We start from the raw sequence: 21,337 nt of genomic DNA on the forward strand, positions 1-21,337 counted from the left end.
GCTGCGACAGCATGAAGATTGATGGCTCTCCTGAGGCCCGTTCACTCCCCCTTAGACAGACGGCTGATCAGATAAACGGGGGAGCGCAAGGGGATGAGAAATAAGGAGAGAAAGAGAAGAGGTGAGAGGAGAAGAGCAGTGGAGAGAATGAGAAAGCTAGAGTGAAGAAAGGAGCAGAGAGTAGGATAGGACAAAAATAACACAGAAGAGGGTGAGGAAAGGAGGATGAGAGAAGAAGGTGAAAAAAGGTGAAATGGAGCAGACAGGAAGAGAAGAGAGAACAGAGGGTAAAGCGAGTTACAAGAGAGCAAAGCGCACACTGAATCATTTCATATGAAACTGCACACCCAAAACACACAACACAGACTTTCACCACTAGCATCCTGTAGCCTCACAGGGGGTGGGGTTACCATAGGAACAGGGATATTTTTGCTGTCAAGGCAACATAATGACCTCAAATAATGTCGACATATACAGCCACGCCTCTCCTCGACCCGGGGGTTGCGTGGCCACGAGCCTAACGTCTAAGGTCACGATCTTTCACCTCACCACCCCCCAAGAGCACACAGCCAGACAAAGAGTCCGTCTGCTGACCATGAACTCGAAATAACATTCACACACACGCACACGTACACACACACACACACACACAAACAAAGAAGTGTGATAGATATAATATAGATATATCTATCTATATAATTTATCATTTAAAATAATAATAATAATAATAACAATAATAACAACAACAATAATAATAATCGTTATTATTATTATTATTATTATTATTATTATTATTATTATTATTATTATTATTATATGGTCCTCAATGTGATTTTTTATTATAGTCAAAAAACAGAATCTGACAAATAGGAAATTAATCTCAAAATTTTCGGAGGAGGATTTTTGAAGTACAAATATAGCAACAGTAAAATAATTATAGTTGCAATAATTCTAAAAAAATAAAGTTTCACACTTTAAATTCTGGAATAATTTGGTGTATTTTTACTAATAGATGTTATCTGACCAAAAAAAAATAGTCTGTGCTAAATTTTAGGTGCGTAAACATTGAAAAGCGATTACAAAGAAGACTTCTTTTAAATATATGACTTTTTACTGATAATAAATTAGCGATGAAATTATAAAACAAAGCTAAAGCAAAAGGGCGACACAGGAAATGATAGAGGATCAGGGGGAGGTGCTGCATTACAGCTACAGCAATAAACAATTCCCTGATTAAGTAGCACAGAGATATACAAGAAACAGTGACTGTTAGAAATATTAAACCTAAGGGTATGATTGAGTATTTGGCTAAGTCTGATTTTGAAACCCGAGTGCTGAAGAGAAGTGAGTCTGGGATTTTTCAGGTGGATCTGAGATCCACTGCTGCCCCCATCTGATGATCACACAATACAGCAACACAACACCAGACCTTCATCATCCGCTCCATCATCATTCAACATGAAGTGGCATCACAGACATCACCATTAAACATCATAATAGACATACAGCACTGTTCACATACATCTTCCTAATTAACATTATTTTATATTTAATTATAGTTCATTTGGAGTACATTTTATTGTACTGACCATATCATTTAAAAAAAATCCATATTGGATATTGATATTGCTAGGGTTTTTGTTTGTTTTTTTAATTGAATTTAATTTTTTTTACCTTAATTAAAATTCTAATGATATACTGGTCCTATATAAATAACTTGCATTACAATCATTTAGTTTTCTAATCTTTGATTAATATGAACTCTAATAGCAAATATAAATAAAATATTCATTAGGACTAATTAAGTCCTCATTAAAGGATGAATATACTTATATATACTTATATATACTGAATATACTTCAATAACACCACCATCTAAAGATCAAAAACTGAATAATTCCATGCTTTCATTCGTTCATTCATTCATTTGTAAATTCATTCATCTTCATCTTCAGAAAGCCCTTTATTCTGATCAGCATTCAGTCCATCACAGAGTACCATATGCACAGAACACACACTCACTCACACACTTCACACACTCACTCATACCTGTGGGTAAATTACCATAGACAATCCACCTACTGGCCTGCTTTTGGGAGGTGGGAGGAAACCAGAGACCCTTGAGTCAGATCCGGATACTTATTGAATATTAAAGCAGCACAGAGACACACAGCAAGAACATAAGGGACTGCTATAATAAAGAGAGAGAGAGAGAGAGAGACTCTGTAATACCAATAATAATACGTTTAAATTATAACAAATAATATTTAGTCTATACAGCTTTTCGTTTTTGTTAAAGCTGGAACTTACTTTCAACAGCTTTAACTTTACAATAAATTAATTACTCATAAATCATTTCAACAATTATACTCATTTGAATAACCAATCAGGTATTTAAATGATTCATTATTCAGAGTTATTATCAGTTCCTATCAGTCTCTTGGTTGTACCGGATATGACTGAATTTACCCAGGCCATCACGCAGTGGTCAGGTGTGAGGCCCTGAGACGTCCCTAAATTGATACCCAGCATCCCAAAATCCCATAATTTAATCTGACTCCAGTGAGAGTTCAAGGGAGCCTGAGTGCATTAATAACACTTTATACTGTAAAATACATAAACTGGTTCAAGAGGTTACGGGATGATGGAGGGTTGTAGTCAAGACCATCATTGCCATGTTCAAGAAAATGACTCCGAGTGATAAAGAGGTCGAGGCCAAGTCAAGATCAAGTCCAAATGAAAGCGAGACAAGTCAGGGCGGAGACCTAAATCCATCATATCCTTTTGAAGCCAAGTGTCTTTTTCAGTTTCATATACATACATACATATATATATATATATCATCTCCAGATCAGATTTCCTTAAAAATGACCCAGAAACCTACAGAACCTTTCTGGACAATACATTTAGGCATATAATTGAATTAACATTAGTTTTATTAGACACATGCCTGCCACTGATATTTGATGTGGCTCTAGTAACAAAAAACAGGTTCACAAGGCAAATCTGTTCATGACAAGTAAACGTACATTTTATTGTTTTACTGCATAATTTGAGAATTTGATCGTTTGATCAAGAAAAATGATCGTTTTTTCACACTGCCATTGATAAACAAGATTCATTTAGCAGATGATGTGAATTCCCGTTTTTCACACATTATCTTTACAGAAGACGAGTCTATACAGAAAACATCTCAAACATTCAACTCACCAGTTTGAAGAAGGTTTCCGGCTGACGGCAAAAAGGCCTCATAATATCAAGGCACTTTTACTAACACATATGTTTATCATTAATTCATAACGAAATAACGGCTGAGCTGCTCATGATCGTGTCAAGGTTCGGAGATGTGATATAAACACGGGTTAAATCGAGTTCACCTTCAGCTTATGTGAACAACAAGCAGAAACGTGTGAACTTTGCCAGAGCTAAGATTTGATGGAAATTATAAATCATTACATGGCACACCTGTGAAAATGGTTGTGATGATTCATGTTTCCCTAGAGAAAAGCTCTTTCATTTCCAAAATATATGTATTCAGCAACACTAGTCATAAAAAAGAGCAGCACATGTATAGATCGTTAAGGAAAAATCTCTTCATTTTAAACAATTTACCCTTGCTTGGAAATAAATATTTGGCGTTATTTTGATGTACTAGCAGATCGCCTAGACCTTAAGGGTGTGGCTACTGAACTGGATTTATCCATTTAAGCTTAATTTTTTTAAAAGCTTAATATGCAGGAACCTTGCTTTAATTCCATTTCTATTTTATTCCTGTTAAGGATTGAACTGTACTTATCACTGACCGCAAGAAAGAATTCCAATCCAATTCTTTATGATTTATATATTGAGCACAAACCAAATGAAACCTAGCTAAACTGAACTAAACCAGGCGTAATAAATAGTAGCAGAATTTGTGTATTTTCCGTAATGAATAACTAAATAATAATCAAACATATCAACCTCACGTGGTGATATTTCTTAATGAAGCTGTAATGAAGCTCTTAGACAGGATTCTCCTGACACGGCTTACTCTCCTGTGGGCTAGTACTGTATTAAATAAATTACCTAAATAAACAAGGATATTTATTTCAAACAGGCTCTATGCTGAAGAGTGTTTTGTGGGCTGAGGGCTAAGTGGCTGTATGAGCAACAATTTTGCCCACGGGTGATATTCTCTGAACTTCAAACTCTCGTGACAAGAGGTGTGTCACGGCACAGAGTGGAAAATCAAAGCTACAAATGGAACGCACATCCTCATTCTTGCTGTTTACACTGAGGTTTTAAGTGTGTGGTGTCATGTTAGATATGCTAAGTGATACATATTAGAGATACAGTGTAAGAAAGAGTAAGTCATGTGCGTGAGTGAGAGTAAGTGTGTGTGTGTGTATGTGTGTGTGTGTGTGAGGACCGTGTATCACCGCGGCTCGTGAGTGACTCTTTCCAGCAGCCCCAGCAATTTCCAATGACAAAACTGCTCCCCCTCTTTTGCCTGTATCTGCTCATCTGTTTATCCTTTCATCTTGTTCGTCAGTGTGGCCGTCCCACTCTCAAACCCTTCGGCCCCCTCTTTCTCCTCACCTAACCCAACACTGCCCACCGTTTTTCACTTGTTTACTTCCTCTTCACTTGACTTCTACGGGCGCCCTTTCGTATGAGGCCTCGTCACCTCGTACGTCTGTAACGCTTCCTCTGTCCCGAGTGCCGTCTTTAAGAAGAGGTTATATCTAAATAGTGGTAAAAAAGTGAACCCAGGAATTGACTTTATAAATATTAGAATGTATCTAAAGTAGCGTGAGATTTGACACAGGAAGTGGGCAGCCAGGGGGTGGAGGTGTGGGAGGGCACAGTGGAGAGAGGAGGTGAAGGAGAGAAGGAGGGAGGAGAGTTAGAGGGAGGAGAGGGGAGCAATTTCCTCACCCCTTTACGTTATCAGTTTGTTCCTCCTTATTGGCCGCGCACTGACAGGGGCCGAGAGAGACCAAGAGAGCAGTGTGTGAATGTGTAAAAAGGAAGAGAGAAGGAGAAAACAAGAGAGTGAGAGAGAAAGAAAGAAAGAGAGAGAGAAAGAGAGAGAGAGAGAGAGAGAGAGAGAGAGGGAGAGTTGACACAAGTGCACACATAAGTATCAGTATGACAAAGACGGCTCCAATAGCAGCGATGGATTACTCCCATTTGTGGTTGCCAGGTATGTGTCTTTGCTTCCCTTGTGGTTACCAGGTCAGACTTTTATTGGGTCAGTTATAACCCGAATGTGGTAGGAAAAGGACAAACTATTTATTGACCAGCTGGAGCTTTCTAAATAATTAGAGAGCAAATGAGAGAGAAAGAGAGATCAATGTAGATAAGCCTAATAATGTGTTTGTAAAACACACCTTGCTTTTGACATTTTAACATTTTACTTTTTTTTTTTTTTGCTTCATTGCTTATGTTTGGGGTATTAGTCCCTTAATATCAAGGGGTTTGATAAATCCTCTTAACAAGGATGATGGTTAAGGGTTCCTGATATATCTTTTGTCAGGGTTAGATTTTGGGTATAAATATGCAATTACATAAATGTACTAACATTATATGTTGTGAGCTTGTGTATGTTTATGTTCAGTCATGTTGCTCACGAGTTATTTAAGTGTGTGTGTTGAGTCTGAATGAATGAATATATATGTAAACTGCACACTGCTGATAATGTAGACTCTTCGTTTTGTTAATGTGGGGAAACCCTTCAAGGGTCAGTGTAGAGGCCTACCACAGTGTTTCTGTGTGTCAGGGGATTCCAAGTAGGACCTCTGAGGAATCCTTAATTATCCAAAAAAACTTCCAAAATCCCCTTTTGTGTCTAAGAGATTGGCAATACATAGAGATGAGTTTGGAGGTTGTACTGTACGTAGTGTTGTAATGAGAGAAAGGATATCAGAGCGCTGTTTTATATGGAGTGATAAATGGAATTAGTCAGAACTAAAGTGACTAAAACTAAGCTGTTCAATTCGGTGTAAAAAAATCTGACAGCATGCTAAAATGTCAGCCACATGCAAAGAAGATTCTAGGTGAGAGAACCGGTTAACACCATTACTTATGTGTGACTTGGTTGAACTGGGTACTGAACTACCTCACGTCTTTCATAGAAGTGCAGCGAGTGCTGCTGTAGTTTTGTCTACGAGTTTGTGACTGATGACCTGCTTGGTGGTTGTATGTTTTTACAGTATTGGAACGTATGCATGTGAGGGAGTGGGAGTGATGTGTGTTGGAACACATTTACGTGAGTGTGACGAAGGAGTCGAGTACGAGTACGTGTGTGTGTGTGTGTGTGTGGAGGACGCAGCGTTTCCTCTGTCCCTGTCTTGGTTCGTCCACATCCCCAGCACTGAGTCCAAGCTGGACAGTAGACCCCACTCATACAGTACTATGTCTTGTGAGATACAGTATATTGTATATTTATATACCATATAGCGTGTTATTGAATAACTGCACGCATGTGCGAATGATTACGCAAACATGACATTCAAAAAGTGCTGAAAGATAAATGTGGAAATGTCAGTAGGTCCGTAGAGTTTAGGAGATTAGGAGATGAAGTTTGCAGATGATATTATCACTGGTATGCAGTGAATTAAGAAAACAAATAGAAAGAATATTAATAACAATAACTAAATATTTTGATATGAAATGGTGACTAAAAGCACCAATCAAATCTTTGTTCCAGTGAGGTGTGATAAGTATCTAACTATCTGTCTCTTTCTCACACACACACACACACACACACACACACACACAGATGTTCCGAATGTCACATACAGGTGGTTTATGATGAAGTGATAATATAAGAAACGGGGCTGATTTAATCCTAACTGTGTATGAGTGGTGTATGATTTTTTTATTTGTAGAATGGAATCAATCATTATAGCAATACATGTGAGGTTTGACCTTGTGAGGACGTTTGATTGGGTTCAGGACATTTGTACTTTTCCCTCTTTTGGATCTCTATATTTGCACTTTCACAAATTAACAAAAAAAACTAAAAGATTTCTTTTATTTTACACAGGTACGGTTCCATGTAGTCGTAGCGTTGTTTAGCTGCAGTAACACATCAGTCGTGAGAAACACCGCACAATGGTAGAATGGCAAATGTGTTTGAGCGCTTCTTTACAATTTAGGATGAAGACGCTACTTGAAGTTTTTAAGAGTGTTTATTAGTGTGTTTAGCGGTGTGCACTAGATTAATTATAGCTTTTCTGACAGTAAGGGTTTGGTTTTACACATTGTGCTCCCCCAGCTTGAGGGGAAATAGAGAGGGAAGTGAGAGACAAGCTCTTATACACATACCCCATCGTGTATGTACTCCACTGTCACTTCATATGAAACTAGCCCACTATCAACAAACACACAACGAGACAAACTCTTACAAATTATTAGTTAACCAAGTAACATGTAAATTAACGAGTTGTGTAGATCAGAATAACATTTAAGTCGAAGCGTATCCCCTAACGCAGATATGTCCTTTTCGACTAACTATGCTTTGTGAAAATGGCTGCTGCACACGTTGATATGAGGCATATTTGTAAAATTTGCGATGTTGGTGGGATCTACAGAGTCAGCATGATAGTTCCCACATTCAGACTTTTCTATAAAAAGAATGTGTTTCTGACGTAATTTTAAAATATTGGCCAAATTTCACCCTAAACCCTAAACAGAGTCAGGACTTCTGCCTTTACTCCAAGTGTGGCCTGAGGAGACGGGGACACCGGTGGGGATTTCCTTCAGCCGCACTTCCTCCCTTTTCCAAAATGGTGCTTTAATGGAAAAGTGCCTTATCTGCAAAAATAAAAATTAGGACATCATGATGCAAGATATATCAAGGACAACTGTCCACTGACATTAATAGTCTTACTGTATCTCCATCACAGGCTTTATTTTTGGCGATATAGCAGTATGATGGTGTACACAATATTCTTGTACACAATACGCTATACGCTATATGCTATAACAGCACACACACATATAAATAAAGCTGAATTTTTGGAACTGACCTCAAATATGTACAAATAGTATTTCTGCATGGCTTTGATAACACACTCTAGAGTAATCCGCTTCAATACACCATGACTTTTTCCATTACTGTTTCTGTCTTCTAACTTAGTTCTGTGTTTATCATTCACTGTTGTGTACTCTTCACCTCTCACTCCTTCCAGAGTAGTGCTACACAAACTGTTTACAAGCACGACCACTTGACAGACCAAAAATGACAGTTGTACAAACTAACCCTTCTAAAACTTTTTATTTATTTTATTTAAATATGTGCCCTAATTTTGCCATTTTGTTGGAAATTATTGTTCACCGTTTCACTCATAGACTCATTAAATTCCACATAGCATTATTTATAGGTGTGATAACTATAATAAAGGCGATTAGTGATTAGTACAGAGACAAAATTATATATACTCTAGATTTCTTGTGGGCTGAAACTTGGTTTATAGGTGTCAAAATAAAGGGAGGTTAAAGGGAGGAGCCGGGTTAAAATAATTACTTTGAATAACTCTGTGCTTAAGTTTTAGTATGATATATGTAAACTTTTTATACTTGTTGAAATGAAACACTTGTACTCTTAATTACTTTTATTTTGACCCTCAAACTACTTGGTACAAAACTGAGAAGGTTTCTTTATCTCTCATCCAGCCAGTGACTATATATATATATATATATATATATATATATATATATATATATATATATATATATATATATAAAAGTCAAAAAGACTGAGTTTGGATCAAGTCTAGAAAGCTATCAATGATTATGATAATTCCAGTCACCAGAGTTAGACTCTCACACTACACAAGCTGGAGTTTAGTATGCTTGGGTATGAAAAGACTTAATAGAAAACTAGAAAACATAAACTCCATCTCAGTTAGAATAAATAATTTGTAGCTAATTTACCAACATTAACTAGCTATGTATCATTTAAATTTTCTTTGCTAATGCTTGGCTAGACTAGCGACGTTTCCACAAATGAGTCAAAAGTCTAACTAAATATTTTATTAAAAAAACCATAAATGGCAAGTTTCTTTTGGCATGAAAACATAACGTTACTGTAATGCCAGCAATTAAAGATGTTTACTTTATACACATAAATACGTGAGTACTTTTCAAAGTGGAAACTGTGTACTGTCTCTTTTTCTTCTTTTTTTTTGCCTGGATGCTTTTTTAATTGGTACGAGTATGATTTTGACGCATTTATCTGCACTTCCACTTCAGTATAATGTCTAAGAACGCTGTCCAGCCCTGAAGAATGGAAACAAGGGTCAAGTGAGAATCAGGAGTGAAAAGTGTGGAAGGATAGTGAAAGACAGCTAGCGGGGTAGGGAAGCGTTTAATATGCAGGTGGCTGATATAATTAGTCAGTCGTTGGGCTTATTTGCATGTATTTCACAAAAGGGAAGTGAGTGTGTCTGTATGAGAAACTATGTGTATCTTAGGGGGGCGTCTTATTCCCAGACTTCATCAAATATATATGTTTGCACTTTTTAAAATTGTACTTCCTCTTGTGGATAGACGTGTTGCTTTAATTATACAGAACACAGAGTTACACAGACTGTTAGATTTATTCGTTATTTTTGCACAGATATTTCTACTAGTGAGAATCGGGGAACGTTGTCCTATCTCTTCTAGCTACAGAGATAGTGATGTGATTACAATTAATTAAAGAATTCTCTACATACTGTATGTTATATGTGTTATCTGCTTTTCCAAGTAATTAGACATAAAAATAAATAAATAAATTAATTAATTAATAAATACATACATAAATAAATGAACAAACAAACAAACAAGCAAATAAGTAAATTAATAAATAAAGCTTAAGTGTACGTTTTTGGCCACAGATAAAGAGCTCATGATAGGACTCCACATCCAGCTCTACTTTATATAATCTTACAAGCCCAAATCTAAAAAAAAAAGACATTAAGTGACAAATTACTTTAAGTGCAAAGGTGTAAATTCTTAGCTAACACTGTTTATAGCACGTTTATGCACAGAATGTAAAGACACCCAACAAAACTGTTCACTGTGGTTTAATAACATAAAATGATTGATCATTAAGGTGTATGTGCTCAGTATAGATATATACCACATCTTTATTGTCGTTTTATTGCGTGTCTTTTCAGATCAGAGTGGAAATGCTGTGTAAACAAAATGCCATGGCTTAGAATTTGATTTTCTTGATGCCTCAGTGCGAACACAAACTGGAGTTGCCCTCTTGAGTTGATGTGTTTCATAAGTGTGTGTGAAATGCACTTGTGTTTTCCCATATCTCCCCATACATTGCCCCTCTTCACTGTTATGAGAACTGTGTGTAATTTTGAGTCAGAAGTATGAGATGAGCTCTGGTTTCTGGAGTGTTGTAACCTGGAAACTGGGGATCCATTCTCTTGCTTTGATTTGCCTCAAGACACTTAAATGGTTTTTCCCTCTCTCCTTTTTTTCAAATTACTTCCTTTTACAGTGACGGTGGATGAAAGTTTTTCTTTGCTTTTATGCTCTCTCTGTCATTGCGACCCTACCCCTACCCCTACGTCTCTGAACAGCGAGTCGTTTTTTAATCTACCCATAATGCCCATAATGCTCTTTCTCAACTTATTCGACTTCTAACATCTAATTACGTGCTTTGTCTTTTTTTCTCTAGATATCAGAATGTCAAAGCCAATAGAGGTCGAAAATCCCGAGGCAGACTCTCCGATGGAGAATACAGGAGGTGCGATAATGTGTGTGTGTGTGTGTGTGTGTGTGCCAGATGTATGATTTGATATTTCATGTCTTTCTCCCTCTACTTCTGCATCCATGTCAGATTCAGAGAGGAACGGTTCTGACTCCAATAATCAGGTAGGCCTCTATCTAAAAGCAGCAGTTTTTTTCTTCTACCATTTTGATCACACTGTTTCCATTTGGCTAACCTATTTTCTTCCAATAGATTCCACCAATGAAAATCAGCCCCTTCTCACTCTCTCCAACACTAAGTGCCAGCAACAAGGTAAATGACTCACTTGTGTGTGTGTGTGCGTGTGTGTATCTCGGGCTAATTTGCATGGTGGTTCACCGATATTTAGTCATATATGTTTGGACAAAAGCTGAAATCTGAAACTCCAGAAAAATATCTAAAAATAAAAAAATAAAAAAAAAAAGGCAGATAGAAAGAAGACTCTGAATCATGGTATCAAGATGGAAGAAAAGCTACTGTATGCAAAACCTGAAATCAGAGTGCTAATGGCTACAGGACACGCTGAACTTTTGGGTCAAGACAACTTACGGTATAAACATCATGTGCCATGATCAGTGGAGCAAGCTGAATTTTAATGAATGAGTATGTACACACACTGCTTAATTAAAGGTATATATATTTAAATATTCTAAGATGCACTTCCTAAATCGGGTGTAGGGTTGCAGTGTTGGTTGATGTGCACGTGGCAGATGTATTGTTGGTGTGTTCATTGATTAATAAGTGAACAGTAATGGGTTAATAATTAGGATATCAATATCTAATAGGTAAAATCCGCTCAAATTAACTCCTTCCCTTCCCTTATGGCATTCTAACAATTCTATACTACAATTCATTTCTATTTGAGATTTCAGTAGCTGTCTTCTTGTCTGTGCTTTTGTCAGTTTCCTTGCGTCCATGAGCGCAAACCATTCTGGATTTAATTTGGTTTTTTTATTGATTTTGCTATTTATGTTAAGGCTCCATGTTTAATTACACACTCAGCTATAAAAGTCACACCTAAGTTATTATTTGTAATGTTCAAATCCCTATTGTTGTATTTAATTATCATTTTTTAATGATTAGGAGTGGCATGCGAAAAACTGGGTTATAACTGGGTTATACACAAAGGCACACACACTAAACACACACTACATACACTACACACAAATGAAAAAGGATTTCTTTTGGTCCTCCTTTGGTCCTTTGGGGGTTTTTTTTGGAAATGTACAAAAACGACATGGATCCATCCAACAAAATTAGCATCCTCAGAGAACAATATTCCTCTTTAAAATCTTTCACTCTGCCTGCACATCCACATGCTACAGTATTTCAGAGTGAAGGACTCACTCTTATGACCCTATGAAATTAATGAACAGCTAAACCTCAGTGAATTACCCTTTTTTGAACCACGCTAGGTGTTTTGTGCGGTAAGTATATATATGCCCTTGTATAAGATGCTTTGAGGCTGAGGAGAACTGAAAGCAAATAGCTGTATGTAGCCCAGATATATTGATTGGCCTTGCAAGTTTCCATTGAAAACACACCACCACTACAGAGCACTTATTGAAGCATGTATAATAGTTAAAGCACACTGATATTTGCGCTGCGTGTATCTGAGAGAATGTGCTTTAGATGGTGTATATGTGTTTCCCTTTTTTTATCAGGCCAAGGTGGAGGAGTGTGGAGAGATGTCTCCAGCTTCAGTTCAGGCCACACCCACTCAAACACCCCTCCCACACACACAGCTGATGCTGACAGGAAGCCAGCTGGCAGGAGTAAGACACACACACACACCCACACACACACTCACATCCTTCGCTCTCTGGTTGCAATATCTGTTCAGTTTCACGCTAAGCTTTCTACCGCCATCATGCTTCCTTATGCAGAGTTGTATGTAAGTGTTGTATGAGTATGTTATAAGAAGACCTAATTAGAAGACTAATAGAATATTAATCACTTACATTCATAAAGCAATTTTATTATTCTTTACTCATAAATGTAGAGACATTTCAATGTTTATGGAACGCATTAGAACAGTAACCTATAAAGCGTAAAGTAGTAGTATAATGAAATACTACTGTATGTGTGATAATATTTTTTAAACAAAAGGCATGACAAGTTAAAAACACTTCCACTCGGCTCCCCAGACCTTTAGTTCCTTCTGTACACAGCTGTTGAATTTGAGTCTGCTTTTTTTTTCTTGCGCTTCTTGCACTTCCAGTTCTTTTTCCTTACCCAAGGATTTCTCTTTTTCTCTTCCTCTGCACTCTCTCTTCCTCTGCTCCGGACTTCCTTCTTGCCCTTTACCGTCTCGCTCCAGCTGACTGCTCTCTTGCCCGCTCAGCAGCAGTTGCTCCTCCAGCAAGCGCAGCTCCTGGCTGCAGCCGTGCAGCAGTCACAGGCAGCTCACGCAGCCAATCAGCAGCAAACGCAGCAGCAGCAACAGCAGCAGGCCAATCAGCAGGCAGCTCTGCCCCAGCTGCAGGGCCAATCGAAGAGTGCTCAGGAGCAAAGTGCAGCTCCTGTCCTGCCCCCTCCTCACCAGCTTACCCTATCTCAACCAATCCAGCTCACTGCCCAGGTACACAAAGTCACCCTGTTCTTCTCAGGCCCAGTCATCACAAACCCACGCTTCCTGATCTGTCTCCTTTCCCTGCATCTAACATGCCACTAATAGAAATAAATCACCTCAGTTGCACACACCTATAATCTTGATAACAGCATTATCAGTCAGAGACTAGACTCTCTTCAGATTCCTCATTGAGTTGAACTCATCCATTGTCCATATCTTCTTCAGGACATCCAGCAACTGTTGCAGCTGCAGCAGTTGGTCCTCGTCCCAGGGCATCCTTTGCCCTCGCCTGCACAGTTCCTTTTGCCACAGGCACAGCAAGGGCAGCAAGGTGGGATCCTCACTCTCTGCACTGGAGATATATAAGTCTTACCGACATATACCAATTTTCTTGAGCATATTAGAAACAGACATTTCAAAACAGTGTTTCTCTCTCTCTCTCTCTGTCTGTCTCTCTCTCTCTCTCTCTCAGGGCTGCTACCGACACCAAATTTGATTCCACTACCTCAGCAAAACCAGGGGGGTCTCCTCACTGCTCCTCCTGCACTCGGTCTTCAAGCACAGGTAAAGCAGGATTTTTAGGCCTGTTTACAGACACTGAGCATGAAACTGACACTTATGTTGAGATTGGGGTTCACTGAGTGTTTGTGTGTGTGTGTATCTCTAGCATAGAGAAAAGGTCATGGAAAGCAGTGTCAGTACGGTGAACCCTGTGACCTCTCATGCCGAGGAGCCAAGTGACCTGGAAGAGCTCGAACAGTTTGCCCGCACCTTTAAACAGAGAAGAATCAAACTTGGATTCACACAGGTAGAAAAAACTCACAACGTGTTGGTATACAAATAACAGATCTGTATGAAGTCCAAAGTAATCATTACCATGATTTATTTATGATTAGTACTGTGACCTTATTGAAAATGCTAAGTTCCTGCTGGTTAACAGGGCAGAGGGATAGAAGTATAATGTACTTCATGTATCTGGACACTAGATGGTAGTAGACAGCTAGCTCAAGCAGCAACTTATTGACTGGAAACTTTTAAATCTTTTAACAAAAATATTCATTCAGATTGGTTTACTGATTTGTTCATTGACCCTGTTGTCTTGTTGTTGTTATAAATTGTGCATGTCTACAAATGTTCTCACCTCAAAGCAGTCACATGTTTTACACGAGGGGGAAAATATGAGTCAGTACATGAATGTGAAGGAGAACCATTTGTTCACTTCAAAGATTCATTTAGAAACGTTGATTCATTCGTTTAGAAACACTGATATTAAAAACAACTATTTCTAAATGACCACCAACCTTGCATGGTTCATACAGTGTATATATGAGGTAGTATTAAATGATATACTTATACAGAGCTTTCTTTTTCAGGATTAATATATGCTTTTACTTTGATTGTGTATTGTAATGGGTACATGTATACATTCTCTCTCTCTCTCTCTCTCTCTCTCTCTCTCTTCTCTCTGTCTGAAGGGTGATGTGGGACTGGCTATGGGCAAGCTGTATGGAAACGACTTCAGTCAGACCACCATTTCCCGCTTTGAGGCTCTCAATCTCAGCTTTAAGAACATGTGCAAACTCAAACCTCTCCTGGAGAAATGGCTCACTGATGCCGGTAACAGCACCATCACACACATCAAACATGAAACGGGAGACATTTTGTTCAATTCAATAATTTCTTGTGAACTTAAAGCATTTACTTTATAACAGGGTTAAAGTATAAGGTATAAAAATAATCTCTAACTTATTCAGTAACAACAGTGGAACTAATAATAAAGCTAGATAGTTACACGCATGAGGATTTTAGAAGCTTGTGTATTATTACATTAATTTTAAGTACCACTTCTTGCAGATGCTTATTGATGATTGCTGATCATGTGATTGCTAATTTGTGCAGAGACCATGTCAATGGACAGTACCTTGCCAAGTCCCAGCTCTTTGTCCTCACCATCCCTGGGCTTTGAGGGCCTGCCAGTCCGCCGCCGCAAGAAACGCACCAGCATCGAGACCAACGTGCGCGTGGCTTTGGAACGCAGCTTCAGCACGGTGAGACAATGAGCATATGACTACATCCACATTCACTTATGCTTTAATGCTAATCAACCTAACTCAGCATAAAACTAATGCTATGTACAAAATTATTGCTTGTGTCACATGCTATGAACAGGAGCACATCCAGTTCTTACAGTCTCACAGCTTTCACAGAGAAAAGTTGAAATCAAGCATCTAACATTCAAGATTTTGTCGTTAAAACTGTACAAGTTTGCACTAATAAAAAATAATTAAATAAAAATAATTAAAAATAAAATAAAAAATTAATGAATTATATATATATAATTCATTCCTTTTTTTCTTTTTAATTTTATTTTTAATTATTTTTTATTAGTGCAAACTTGTACAGTTTTAACGACAAAATCTTGAATTTTAGCTTATGAAAACAATGTAATTGTGCTTTTTTAGTAACACTGTTGTTAATTCAGGCATATTATATATGTGTGACTGTCATAGTTTTGTCACTAAATGTTGATGTGTCACTCTCTGTGCTCAGAACCAGAAGCCTACCTCAGAGGAGATTCTACTCATCGCTGAGCAGCTCAACATGGAGAAGGAGGTGATCCGCGTCTGGTTCTGCAACCGCCGACAGAAAGAGAAACGTATTAACCCCTCCAGCGCCACCCCTCCCCTGCCCAGCCAACCCCAGCCTGCCACACACAAACCCCCCTGCTACAGCCCGCACATGGTACGACCCGGCCTGATCCTCACACCCACACGCTCACCCCAATGCACAAGGCCCTGTGATTGTTTCTCCTGCATGCACAAACTTTACCAGCCTTCTTCAGACAAGACGTTCTCCCATAAAATCCCGAACATGGCCTAATCCATTTTTCATCGCTTGCCTTTAACAGATCTTAGTCTGCCGAAACCATAACAATAACCAATCACGTTTTGCAGCTGATATCTCTCCATGAAGTGTTCAGTACTTATACGTACTCAGAAGGCACTTTATTAGGTACTAATAGGTTAATAGAACTTTATAGACTGCTATCATTTAAACAGTCAATTGTGAATTGTAATCAGTGTATTTTTCAGCCAATGGTTATAAACAGGATTCAGATGATTGCTAGTATTTTTGAGCCACTTAGATCAGGCCTCTTTTAAAATGACTTGCTTTTTAGAAGTCTATTAAGCTGGGAATTTTGTCAATATTCATATTCCAAAGCAGTTCCAAAAATCACCCTTATATTGCTGTTGGTTTACAGGTATAAAAATAATGAAATAAACCAGCCATTAATGAAAGACTAGCAAATAAATCCTGACATGAAGAACTACAGTATCTCTAACCATAAGGTACATGTACCTAATGAAGTGGTATAGACCATGTCCCTAAAGAGGACATCTAGACAGTGATTCTCAAAGTAAAGACATGACACACTAGTGATATACTCCCTGTCTCCTTTTTTCCTCCTCTCTCTCTCTCTCTCTCTCTCTCTCTCTCTCTCTCTCCTTCTCTTCGGTTTCTTCACAGATCCAAGGTCAGGGACCTTCCCAACCCGTTACCAGTCTCAGCACAGCAGGTAAGAATCTCTTTAAATGTTAGATAACATTTCAATTATTACTGTAGGGTGTTAAAGTCTTCTTTGTTTTCGTCACTTCGTCAGCAACCACCATGTCCTCAGTTTGTCCTTTGACCCCCACTGGTCCCTCTTCAAGCTCCACCCCTTCACCTGTGACTCCGTCTCCTCGCAGCGACGCCAGCCCTGTTCCTGCCACTCACACATTAAATCTGAACACAGGGTGAGACACACAGGCACACACACATAAACACACACACTAATGCTCTAGTATATTATATTATATTATTATATATAAAAGTACCAAAACGCACGCTCCAAATAAGCCAGGTGTGAAAATGCCCATCGATGAAAGAGCTATCAGTCCTCTTCCACATAAATGAACTCCCATAGACACCCATGATTGGTCAACATCACTGTGATTGACCAGAAAGAGAGAGAATGTCTTCCCTCCCACCCAGAAAACATGACTAATTCTGTATACATATACATGTGCAATCTAATATTTAGTGTCTCACACACACACACACCCACACACATGAACAGTGTAATGTAATTCCACAAGCTGTACTGTTTGTTAGCTAGTAATGATAGTTAATGTCTGTGTGTGTATGTGTGTGTGTATATATGGCTTTCCTGTCCACAGTTCGTGGCGTAACAAGAACGGTGACGTTTCTAACTACATCACCGATTTTGCTGCAAATCTGAGGTGAATACAATAAAAAAAAAAAATCTGTGTACACAAACACACACATACACACACACACACACACACATTACTTAAACATTCAAGATGAAAGCAACTGAGTCTCAAGTACATACACCTAACCGCTTTATTTATCACACTGTTTATAGAATAAATGATATTTAATGTCATTTCCTTCTAATCCAAAGAAGCTAAATCCGCTTGTAACTAATTATCTTGTGCCTAATTTGCAATTTGTGCCTAATAATGCTATTTTCCCACTTCAGATAACATGCCCTGTTTTTCAGTGCGTGCCCTCTCTTATGCTTCTTGATGTTTTACTATATATTTCCTTTCCTCTTCTTCTTTCTCCCTGCTGTTTGTCTTTGTGTGTGTGTGTGTGTTTGCACGCTTGTGTATTTGTGCACACGACTGACTCAGGAATACGGTGATTGGAGTTAACACAGGAATGAACCAAGCCCTGCGTGGCAGCAACCCAATCGCCACAATTCAAGGTTTGTGGAAAAGCAGGCTTGATGAAATCGTGTCATGTCAGTGTGCGGTGCTGTGACGTGCTTTTGCTTACTGTTGTGGTGTTTCCATGCTCTTCTCTTAAATCTCATTGTCCTCTTGCTAGTTTGTGAGAAGGATTGCTATGGTTCCTATATTTATATATGATTCATCTGCCTCTTACTTCTCTCAGCTCTGGCAGCCAGTGGTGGTCAAACCACCATTTCCAGTCTTGAAGGTGGCAGCAAGGTGCTGATTGGTGGTTCTGGAGGACAAAGGTCAGGACTCCCTTCTTCCCTCTTCCTTAACCACCCTTCACTGCTGCCCATGGCAGCAGGCACAGCTCTGGGATTGGGCAACTCGATCGTTTCCAAATCCGGCAGGCCTCTATTCCCGGATGGCATGAGTCCCTCCCCCTGCTCAAGCCCTGACTCTTCCTGCTCTTCCAGCGACTTGCTACACAGCCCACACGATCTGGGGAGCGGCCAAGATTGAGTGACACTTCCAGGAAACCAATCACAGGACCTGGAGGAGGAACTGAAACCTCCCATCACAACCAAAGCATCTCTGTCTCTCTTTCGTCCTTCGTCTTTTTTTTTTGGTCTTTCATTCTTTCTCTCTTGCTCTCTCCCGCTCTCCTGATGCCAAAAATACACAAAGTGGAAGAGGGGAGAGATGAAGAGACAGAGGTGAAGACGAGACGGAGCGAAGAGGAGAGATTTACATGTAAACCAAAAATTCACATGGAGATCTAGTGGTCGACTGAGCGCAGCCACTACTCCGCCGTTGTTGTTTTATTTTCTCTCTCTCTCTCTCTCTGTTTCTCTGGAGAGTGTAAAGAAATAAAAGAAAGGACAATAGACATTGGTTTAAGAACTGCAGGAACCAGAGGAAAGAGCTGATTATTAATGAGCCAAAAATAGCAAAACTTTTATTTGTTGCAGAATGGCAGTCAGACTTCAGCTCTGACCAGTCTGGAGAACTTTAAACCAAAAAAAAAAAAAAAAAATGATAGAGGTGAACTTTAAAAGACTCACAGTGACAAAAAAAAGACAACCATACCAAAAACCCATATACCAAAAAATAACCAAAACCAAAAATACGGAAGGAAAAGCTTTATCCCGTGGACCTGTAAATAGTCCAGCGTCCAGCACCAGACCCACACCAACGATCCAGCAACCTCCCACTCCATCATTTCATCCGACATTCTCTCATTCTGTCTGTCTATGTGTTTTTTTTAATTCGTTACTGTTTATTAATTAGCGAAGAGGTGAATCTCTAAGTATTAGCTGTGTATTGCTGTGCAACAGTGAATGAGCAAAGCTCAGAAGTGTCAATGTTTTTTGACTAGAAGTCTAGATATGTACAAATTTCTCCCTCTTTCTACCTCTTTATCAGGTTTTCTTCTGTCTAGCTTTAGTTTCTGTTTACCATTCAGAAATATCCATATGTGAGTAGGCTTTTGTTTTTGTTTCGTTTCGTTGTTTAACCATCATCACTGTCATGTCATCATTTCAGCTTCATGTCTATCACACGTGTTGGGGAATGTCATGAAATTCAGATGTATTTAATACAAGGTCAGCTGGTGTTTCTGCATGTTTTAAGTCACTGTGTCTCACATTCACATGTTCATTCTGTCTTATCTCCATTAAAAAAAAACACTTTGAATCCATTATCCCCATTTTTCACCTCCTTCATACTTGCTCCTTGTTGGATACCAAAGTGACTCGTCATGGGTCTCTCACTGCGATGCAGACGGAGAGCGGAAACTCCCTTCCCTCAGATGCACTCCCACCTCCCATACACACACACACACATTCTTACATACACACACATACATTTACACACACACACACACACACACACACATATATATACTTCACAGAGTGGACATCACAACGCTGGGGGAACTTTTGAGGAACGGGCGTTTCCATTATCCCTGGCACTTCATGTACGAAGTGAACAAAAAAAAAAAAAAAAACTTTTCAGCCAACCATAATTCCAGAGATTCACAGAAGCAAACCAAAAAAGTTTCCAAGCCAAAAATGGAAGGAGTTGAGGAAGAGGAGACAAGAAAAAAAAATGAGAAGATCTCTTTTTATCCCTCCATCCATGTGTGAGAGAAAGTCAGGGATGATGTCAGGGGTAGATGATTACAACATGGATGGATGGATGGATAGATGGATTCATGGATGAGTACAGATGGTTCCACGCTTTTCTTCCTCCTGTCACTCGAACCCTTCCTGGTCCTTGGGACGGGAGCTTTGATGACCTCACTGAAGTTAAAGAGATGTGGCTGGTTTCTTTTGGGTTTGGGAAGGATGTTCTTTTTCTTCCTTTGGCTCTTTTATTTCTTTCTGTCTGTCTGGTTTGTGGGAATTTTTCTCTTCTACGTGTGTAGCTGCTGTTCCTTTGGTTTTTGCGTGCTATGGTTTTTTTTTTTTTGGTGGGGGATAGTGGGAGGGGTTTGGGGGTGGGGATAAACGTATTGAATTATTCTAGAATTGTTCTTTTTTATGTCCCTTCCTTGTTCCTAGTCGTGCTAGAGACTCCATCAGGTGGTTGGAGAAATACTGTGAACATTCATCTAAACAGATCAACTAGGATGAAGGTGAACGCAAATACACACAGACACCCAAGAACATAACAAGCCAAAGCTTTAACTCTTAAATCAGATATCAGATACGCGTGTATACACCAAAAGATCGGCACCACGCAGTGCTGGAAGAATGCAGGCGTGGAGGTGATCAGAGCTTCTGAAAGGGGATCGAATTAACCCTGTTGCCCCCATATGACCGTTTAGATGGAATGGATCACTTAGTGCTTCTATAGATTTTGTAGTAAATGATCTATGTTACAATGCTTACTTATTGCTGATGTATAGAAAAAGGTTAAAAAAAAAAAAACGTTGCAGACTTGATTTTCGACCAAACTATTTCTGTTTATCTTCTAGACTTTCTTTCTTATTTTTTTTCCACCTCACACTTCTTTTGTGATTGTTCTGATTATCTATGAATTTTAATTTATTTTTTATGTATTTATTTATTTATTTATTTATTTATGTATTTATTTATCTATCCCAAAGGCATTTTTATTGCTATGTTTGAGGCATCAGATTGTGTCAAAATGTAATTCTACTTCGCCAAGGCAACCTTTTCAAAACCAAATCCATAAAAGAATGCAACCATTGGTCCTTATCGACTAATGACCAAACGCAGGGACGGTAGCTCGTCCCCTTAACCCTCCGCTCCTCCTTTA

At 38.8% G+C, this 21,337-nt stretch overlaps 1 protein-coding gene and 1 long non-coding RNA gene across 7 annotated transcripts in view; one reads left to right on the forward strand and one right to left on the reverse strand.

Annotated features, from left to right (window-relative positions):
- pou2f2a (POU class 2 homeobox 2a) overlaps positions 1 to 20,526 on the forward strand; it is a 39,608-nt gene extending 19,082 nt beyond the window's left edge. Inside the window, exons 1-17 of one of the 6 annotated variants that reach the window (XM_058401208.1) lie at positions 4,992 to 5,185; positions 10,667 to 10,735; positions 10,829 to 10,863; positions 10,952 to 11,011; positions 12,403 to 12,513; positions 12,960 to 13,319; positions 13,536 to 13,641; positions 13,783 to 13,874; positions 13,978 to 14,118; positions 14,786 to 14,927; positions 15,210 to 15,358; positions 15,861 to 16,052; positions 16,839 to 16,887; positions 16,972 to 17,107; positions 17,531 to 17,593; positions 18,011 to 18,084; positions 18,273 to 20,526. In XM_058401208.1, coding sequence (XP_058257191.1) covers positions 5,131 to 5,185; positions 10,667 to 10,735; positions 10,829 to 10,863; positions 10,952 to 11,011; positions 12,403 to 12,513; positions 12,960 to 13,319; positions 13,536 to 13,641; positions 13,783 to 13,874; positions 13,978 to 14,118; positions 14,786 to 14,927; positions 15,210 to 15,358; positions 15,861 to 16,052; positions 16,839 to 16,887; positions 16,972 to 17,107; positions 17,531 to 17,593; positions 18,011 to 18,084; positions 18,273 to 18,574 — 2,136 coding nt within the window. In that variant the 5' untranslated portion in view covers positions 4,992 to 5,130 and the 3' untranslated portion in view covers positions 18,575 to 20,526. Of the gene's footprint in view, positions 1 to 4,991; positions 5,186 to 10,666; positions 10,736 to 10,828; positions 10,864 to 10,951; positions 11,012 to 12,402; positions 12,514 to 12,959; positions 13,320 to 13,535; positions 13,642 to 13,782; positions 13,875 to 13,977; positions 14,119 to 14,785; positions 14,928 to 15,209; positions 15,359 to 15,860; positions 16,053 to 16,838; positions 16,888 to 16,971; positions 17,108 to 17,530; positions 17,594 to 18,010; positions 18,085 to 18,272 lie in introns of those variants that run through there. The other 5 variants (XM_058401200.1, XM_058401217.1, XM_058401227.1 and 2 more) reach the window with 5 other exon arrangements.
- Positions 13,314 to 15,969, reverse strand: LOC131360624 (uncharacterized). Its single transcript, XR_009205893.1, has 3 exons — positions 15,875 to 15,969; positions 15,232 to 15,348; positions 13,314 to 14,081 (listed from the first exon to the last, which is right to left on the reverse strand). It is a non-coding gene; the product is annotated as an uncharacterized LOC131360624 (long non-coding RNA).
- Positions 20,527 to 21,337: the final 811 nt, after the last annotated feature.

Source organism: Hemibagrus wyckioides, linkage group LG01, assembly GCF_019097595.1.
Source record: "Hemibagrus wyckioides isolate EC202008001 linkage group LG01, SWU_Hwy_1.0, whole genome shotgun sequence".
Taxonomy (NCBI): domain Eukaryota; kingdom Metazoa; phylum Chordata; class Actinopteri; order Siluriformes; family Bagridae; genus Hemibagrus; species Hemibagrus wyckioides.